This window comes from Gordionus sp. m RMFG-2023, chromosome 4 (assembly GCF_954871325.1).
Source record: "Gordionus sp. m RMFG-2023 chromosome 4, tfGorSpeb1-WG-v2, whole genome shotgun sequence".
NCBI classification, from domain to species: domain Eukaryota; kingdom Metazoa; phylum Nematomorpha; class Gordioida; order Chordodea; family Parachordodidae; genus Gordionus; species Gordionus sp. m RMFG-2023.
In genome coordinates this window covers 22,261,304-22,269,406 of record NC_088778.1, presented here as the reverse complement: position 1 = coordinate 22,269,406, position 8,103 = coordinate 22,261,304, and the positions used below count along the sequence as shown (strand labels likewise).

The 8,103-nt window shown below is 33.0% G+C and overlaps 2 protein-coding genes across 2 annotated transcripts; both read left to right on the top strand.

Annotated features, from left to right (window-relative positions):
- Nucleotides 1–4,745: 4,745 nt before the first annotated feature.
- Nucleotides 4,746–5,297, top strand: LOC135928721 (uncharacterized). Its single transcript, XM_065465177.1, has one exon. It carries the CDS (start codon nt 4,746–4,748, stop codon nt 5,295–5,297), a length of 552 nt encoding a protein of 183 aa, XP_065321249.1.
- A 1,140-nt stretch (nt 5,298–6,437) lies between these two features.
- On the top strand, nt 6,438–7,923 carry LOC135928720 (uncharacterized). The gene is made up of 2 exons (XM_065465176.1): nt 6,438–7,481; nt 7,701–7,923. The coding sequence occupies exons 1-2, from the start codon at nt 6,526–6,528 to the stop codon at nt 7,921–7,923; spliced, it is 1,179 nt and encodes a 392-aa protein (XP_065321248.1). The 5' UTR covers nt 6,438–6,525.
- The last annotated feature ends 180 nt before the right edge of the window (nt 7,924–8,103 follow it).

Sequence of the window (8,103 nt, the reverse complement as noted above, 5' to 3'; positions counted from 1 at the left end):
TTTTTATATTTTTGGTGTTGTTATATTTAATATATCTATCTTTGGGATCTGTAAAATTTCCAACTAATTTTGGTTATCAATATATTTAAAATGTAGCAAAAAATAAAAAAAATAATACAAGATTTCCAGAAAATAAAGTTACATTGTGTGATATGTAAATGTTCTAAACATGAATATTAAAAAAAATCTGTATCTGTTTAAAGAAAATGAAAAAGATAAAAGATTCTTTTCAAAATTAAGGATCTTAGATACAGATACTAGTATCTTATTAAAAATGTCAATAAGATACTGATTACAAGATACAAAAGGATCTTGTTTCTTAGATACAAGTATTCGCGGTACTGCCCAACTCTGTTTATTTTATAAAAATGTTCACACTAACAATTTTAAGAAAATAGAAAAACCTACATCCAAAGACCAATTCAATTCAAACCAAATATTAATAATGCATGCCAATATCTCTCAGAAACTGGCTGATAAAGTTATTGTTAATTTTATAATTGATACAGTTCAACCAATGTCTTGATTGATAAATCATCATTTACCATGATGATTAAAACTCTATCCCCTGTTACAACAATTTTATGTCGCCAGACACTAATGAATAAGATAGCAGATAACTTTAAAGTGATGAAAAATGATATAATGCCTAGTCATCAGAGATGATCATTTCATAATCTAAATTTGATAGCAACAGTGGATGCTGAAGGAGCCCTAAGAAATGAAGATTTTAAAAGGGCATCAAGATCAATGATATGTATATCATTGATCAAGATCCACTTTTTACAAATGTCAAACTCTATGGAAAATGCAGAACAAATCTTCTAAAGGCTCAGACATATTTTTTAAAAAAATTAGGAAGGTATTTAGTAACTCCTAGCCCCACTAGATGAAATTTAGTATACCACGCAATCAAATTAATAGCATTTTAAGATTAGAGATGAATTTTCTCTATGATCATGTTGGAATTCAATATATTAACGATGAAGAATAATTATTCAACTTCATATCATTTTAATTTTTTAATGTTATGCAATATGTGGCTCTTTTCATTGAAATTTTGGAAGGTGAGGATAATATTGAGATAGGGTATTATGTTCCCACTTTAAATCTCCTAATCACAAAATTAGAGATTGAATAATCTAATCTTATGCAAGCCCCTAGTAGACTCTCTGTTAAAAGACATTGTGAGAAGGTAAATAAAATTAATTTATTCCAACTTAAAGTAAAAGCTAAAAATTTATAAAATTTTATGATTAAGATTTATTTTAAATACACTATTTTTGTAACTTTTAGATTCCCCGACCTATACAAAGATGATAATGTATTAGTTGTAATGAATCATCCCAATTTTAAACTAAACTGACCATATATCAATTCCGATGATGCCAAAGATCAACATAATAGGCTCAAGGTAAAGTTGAATAGTCTCATACCAAACAAAGATGGCTTAATCACAACCACAAAAATGACTTCCACTGATAATTTTTTTGAAATAAAAGATAATATAATAGAAAATCCCCTTGATGCGTTTTTTAAATCTAAATAGTATTTTTGATAATCTTTCTTATATTAAAAATATGTATATAAAATTATATTGCCTTGCCTCAGTGCTAGTGTTGATAAATTATTTAGTAAGGCGAAACTTATACTTTTTTGATCGTCGCTCTAGACTTGGGGTTGATAATAATGAAATGATTTTATTACTAAAATGCAATAAAATAAATAAAAAATGAACATTTCCATAAATATTTATTTATAACATATTTTACAATTAAAACTAACTATATTTAAATATTTATTTTTATACATTATTTATTATACAATTACATTATAAGCAAAAAATAAAACAAATTTGTTTCTAAATTTTTTTTATAAAAAGTTGCTTATAAATGTAGCTTGTAGCTAATAGCGCGCTACCTCATTATGATGGGTAGCGATAGTGGTAGCGCGCTACTTTTAAAAGTAGTGTTTAACAACTCTGGTTTTATCAATAATTTTATTGTTTGTTTACATTTATACGTCGTTCTGACAAATAATCTAAAACTGCACCATAAACGTAGCTAAGGATTTTTCTGGGGGAGAAGGAAGAGGGTGGAATAGTCGAAAATTACATTGTCATATATCAATCAAATAGTAGGATTTCAAAAGATATTATATTATGTGAGGAAATGAACCGGTGTTTATTTCGCCGTGTATTTTATTGATTTTGAAAGATATAATTATATTTTTATTTAATCTTGTAATACAATAAAGTGGACTTTGAAATTGAGAAAATACTTGTTTTATAAAATGGGAAATTACGAAAATAATCCGTTGAAAATTAAGTTATTTAAAGTATTCTCCAAGTGATAATAATAAAGACATTGATGTTTTTCCTTTTTCTAGCCAGCGACCTTCATATATTATATTACCAATATAAGGTATCTCCTCCTTTTCCTTCCCAATACTCACTTTATTCTTCTACCACCTTTATCCAAATGCGCTCGGCACGGTTCTAATAATTGTTTCTATGATCCTTTCATTCTCTTTTCTCCTTTCATTCTATCTCCTTATAGTTTGTATTTCCTCTCTAGCTTTTTGTTCTCTTTATCTTTTCTCTCCTCCTTTTCCTTCCCAATACTCACTTTATTCTTCTATCTTTCTCCAAATGCGTTCGGCACGGTTCTAATAATTGTTTCTATGATCCTTTCATTCTATCTCCTTATAGTTTGTATTTCCTCTCTAGCTTTTTGTTCTCTTTATCTTTTCTATGTTCGGGAATCCTTTAACCTTTATTCCCCTAATTCTATTCAATTCCATCCATAACAATTCATATAATTTAACTCTCTTATTCTCTTTCTCTGTCTCTTTTTAATCCATCTTTCCTTTAAATTTATTATTTCACTCTCTCTTTAATGCCTCTCATTTGTGTTTATTATATTTTGGTTTGCAATTCACCTATCCTAAAGTGCGTAGCCGGAAGTGCTAAGGCAAGAAAAATCCCCCCCCCTTCAAAAATAAGCTTGTTTCATAAATATCATTATAAGCTAATAAAAATTTCCCCCATACATACATCACCCTTACCCCCCCCCCCCAATATATACAATATATCACTATAAACAAAAATTTTAGAAAAAAATTAGCAAAAATGAATAATTTTATAAAATAATAATTTTTAGAAAAAAGCATTTATATAAAAATAAATGAAAACAAAAATCATTTTCCCAAAAATCTAACATAGCCAAAGGCATACGTAAGTGGACCTAAATACCCTGAATAAAATTGGTGAAAACCGTACATAATAGTACACATATCCCCTTAGCAAAATCCTGAATACGTCTATGTTTATCATATTCTACCTCCCCTTTTCTTTATTATTTCCCCGTTTTACTATTTGTCTTGTCCGTCCTTTTATATTATTTCCATTGCTATTATTCCAATTTTTTTCACACTAGAATCTATGTCTTACTCTTACTTGATTTTTCATCCATCATTTCCTATATCTGTTCTTGTTTATCTGTCCTATTGTCTTTTCACCTTCTCTAATTTTCATGTGTACCACGTTTATTGTTTTTCTTTCTTTAATTCATGTTCTTTTGTATATTCTCTTCTCTTGTTTTTACATTATCTATCTCCTCCTTCCAAATCTATTATTTCTAATTGTCCTTGATTCTTTCCTGTATAGCTTATCTTGTCAATCTCTTATCCTTACATATGCCTAAACATATCATGCGCCGATGTCTTGTTTGTGTTATTTTATAAAATATGATAATTTATTATAACCTAAAATTCTTATATATAATATAATTAAACAGAATAGAATAAAATAATAGTGAATATTAGTATTGTTAAACGGCTCGATTTGAACGAATTTTTAAAAACGGCTAACCAAATATTTTATCCAGAAAAATATTGTGCAATCCTGAAGATCTGTGTCATAGATGGGAAAAATTGTTGGACATCTATCAGCGAAATCTCGAGATTCAAGCAAATTTTTCTAGCTAAAATACTAGCCGTTTTGGCTCAAAATCGAGCCATTTAACATAGGTTAAATTAAGTAAATTATATCTAATCAGCGTAGTTTTCTGTTTCTCGATCTATTAATAATTATTTGTATTGTTGCATCTATCTATTCTTCTCCATTTTTCTATACTAATTTAAACATCTTTTTCCTCATTTTCCGTTCCTTTTATTCTCTAAAAAATAATAAAAATTTTAATGCCCAAGCTGCCTATTAAAGTTTTACAAAAAATCAGAGATTTGCGAAGCCAAGCCTGATTTTTCATGTATAAATTGTCCAGCCTACTCGAAAATTTTTAATAAATTGCTCAGCCAGTTATAACTTTAAAAAAAGGCCAAGCTTTCAAGCGGGTCAATTGCAGACCTCTGATTGAAACACACACTGATTGTAAAATGAATAAACTTTTAAATTTCAAATAAATTAAGCAAAAAAAACCATTAAAAACGGAATAATATGTAATTTTATGCAAAAACGCCCGGAAAAAATTATAAACTTATCTGGAATCTAAGATTTTGGCTATTTCTAGTTATTTATATTAAGCTTTCTTTACTTTCCAAATTTTTAATAAACCAAAGAGGATCGACCGAAGATCTCATTTTCTTGCTAATTTGACATGAAATGATTCTGCATGAAAAAGAAAGAGATTTTGTTATATTACTTGCAACATGAAAAAGATTTTAAATAGTTAACAAGTTACAGTCAGTCAAAAACCTTGTCTATATTTTAAATGAGATGATTAATTATGGAGAAAAGTACCCCGTGGGCCTCCTCATCCGCCTACGACAAAAAGAAGGATGGGAAACCTGGTGGAACCACTATTCATGAAAATGAAACCTATGACGGCCATAAACGACCTAATAAAAAGTGGAGAAACCAGTTTACGGGTGATCGAGTTAGGGTCGCGACATGGAATGTTGGGAGTATGACGGGAAGAGCGGGAGAAGTTGTCGATGTATTGCACAGAAGACATATAGATGTGTGCTGCATACAGGAGACTAGATGGAAAGGAAATGGGACCAGAATGATTGGCAAGACTAGCGAAAAGTATAAATTCTTTTGGCAAGGAGGTAATGATGGTAAGGCTGGAGTTGGGGTATTGGTTGCGGAGAAATTGGTAGACAAAGTAGTCGAAGTGAGAAGGCTAGACAACCAGATAATGATTATCAAGATGATTATTGGTAGAAAGCTATATAATATGATCTCGGCATATGTTCCTCAGGTTGGAAGAAGTGAAGAAGAGAAAGATGTATTTTGGGACAGTCTATTGGGGGGTGACATCGAGACTGGCAAATGAAGAGGGGATTATCCTGGCTGGCGATCTGAATGGACATGTGGGAGCGAGTAGTGAGGGTTATGAAGGAGTACATGGAGGGTTCAGTTACGGCATGAGAAATTTGGAAGGAGAGAGGATTTTAGAATTTAGTGATGCTATGGATATGATTGTTTGTAATACAATGTTTAAGAAAGAATCAGAGAAGCTGGTGACTTATAAGTCGGGTAGTACCAAAAGTGTTGTGGATTACTTATTATTAAGGAGATGTGATCGATGTATAATAAAAAATGTGAAAGTGATACCGGGAGAGGAATGTATAAATCAGCATCGACTAGTTGTAGGAGATCTCACTCTTAAAGGTGCCAGGGTCACTAAAAGAAAGTTTGTCCCAAGGCTGAAGGTTTGGAAATTGAAGGAGGAGAATGCTAGACGTCAATTCAATATGGCATTGGCGTTTAGGGAGGCGGAGGTGGCACAAGCATCTGGGGTGAATGACAAGTGGGAAGCCATGAAGAAAGCTTGGGTAATGACAACTGAGGAGGTATGTGGATGGACAAAAGGGCCGCCTAGACATAAGGAGACTTGGTGGTGGAGCCCAGAGGTAGCGAAAGCCGTGGATGAGAAACGGAGGTGTTTCAAAGTATGGTATAATAGCAAAGAAAATAGTGATAATGATATTTACAAGATGGCTAAAAGAAATGCTAAGAAATTAATAGCGAAGGCTCAAGAAGAAAAAAGACACGAGTTTGCTAAAGAAATGAAATGCGCTGATGGAATTGGAAATATGGTTAGAATGGCAAAACAGATGTCAAAAAAGACGCAGGATGTGATAGGTGTAAAATGTTTGAAAAATATGGAAGGAAAAATGACGATTGATAGTAGTGGTATTAAGAACACCTGGAAGATTTACATGAAAGGACTTTTGAATGAAGAAAATGAATGAAATAAAAATATTAGTTGTGCAAAGGTAGAAGGTCCAGGGTGTAAATTTGGCAAGGACGAGATAAGGAGAGCAGTGAAAAAGATGAAGAAAGGGAAGGCATCGGGTTTAACGATGGTGGTATCAGAGATGTTTAAAGGTTCTGATGATTTAGGGATTGAATGGTTAATGAATTTAGCAAATCAGATTGTCACAGAAGGTACTATTCCCAAGGACTGGCGAAGAAGTATAATTATCCCAGTATACAAGGGGAAAGGTGATCCTTTAGATTGTGGGTCTTACAGAGCTATTAAACTCTTGGAACATGCAATGAAAGTATTTGAGAGAGTGTTAGAAAAGCGGATAAGGGAACAAATCAAAATTGATGAAATGCAGTTTGGTTTTACATCGGGAAAAGGCACGACAGATGCAATTTTTGTGGTGAGACAAATTCAGGAGAAGTATCTTGCGAAGGAAAAGAAACTCTATTATGCGTTTGTTGATTTGGAGAAAGCATTTGATAGGGTGCCGCGTGAGATTACAAGATGGGCCTTGAGAAAATCCGGTGTGGAGGAATGGTTAGTTACCGCAGTGATGGCAATGTATGTTGGAGCACAAACAGCAGTACGGACGGATTATGGTGATAGTGACAGCTTTGAGGTGAAGGTAGGACTTCATCAAGGATCCGTGCTGAGTCCATTATTATTTATCTTAGTAATGGATGTGGTGGCTAGAGAAATGCGTGAAGGACTTCCCTGGGAGATATTATATGCAGATGACCTTGTATTAATGGCAAACAGTGAGGGAGAATTGAGGGATAAAGTTAGTAAATGGAAGATGACTATGGAAGCAAAGGGCCTGAAAATGAATGCATCAAAAACAAAGGTGATGATTGGTGGGGAAAATCTAAAGATAGAAGAATCAGGTAAGTGGCCTTGTGGTGTATGTGGGAAAGGAGTTGCTAGAAATTCTATCCAATGCACCAGATGCCAGAAATGGGTACATAAAAGATGTAGTGGGAAAAAAGGCAGTTTGATGTTAGAAAGAATGACCTTAATTTGTAAAACATGCATGAAAGGGATACATAATAATGATAACCTAAAAAATGGTGGTCTGGATATTGGCAATGGGTTAACCCTAGAAAAAGTGGATAAGTTTTGTTATTTAGGTGATATGCTAAACGCAGATGGTGGTGTAGATTCTGCTGTTGTTGCAAGGATCAGACAAGCTTGGAAGAAGTTCAGAGAGATGTCATCTATTCTTACAAATAAAAAAGTTTCTCTGAAGTTAAAGGGGAAAGTTTACGTAAGCTGCGTGAGGAGTTGTTTAGTTTATGGCGGTGAAACATGGGCAATGAAAGCAATTCACGAAGCCAAATTAGAAAGAACAGAGATGAGGATGGTTAGATGGATGTGTGGGGTATCTCTGAGAGAGAGAAAAACTAGCAAGGAATTGCGAGCAAGATTAGGTATAGAAATGATTGGTATGGTAATGCGACGAAATAGACTAAGATGGTTTGGGCATGTGGAACGTACGACAAGAGATGACTGGGTAAAGAGATGCACAATGATGGAAGTAGGAGGATCAAGACCTAGAGGAAGACCCAAGATGACGTGGACAAATGTGATAGCGGCGGATATGAGAAGCTTGAATCTTACAAGTATTGATGCTCAGGACCGTCAAAAATGGAAAAGAAAAATCAGAGTGAAAACTGGCCTACCCGGGTAAACCTGGAAATCGCCATAAAACGGAGAAGAAGAAGAAGATTAATTATGGAGAAATTAAAAATTATTCGTGATAATGCACAACGGAAATATTCAAAGTGTTTTGTTTTGCCCATAGTTCACGGTTAGTGATTTTTTTATGACATAATCTGAGAGATCGTAAGTAAAAATCGGTTATCGGATC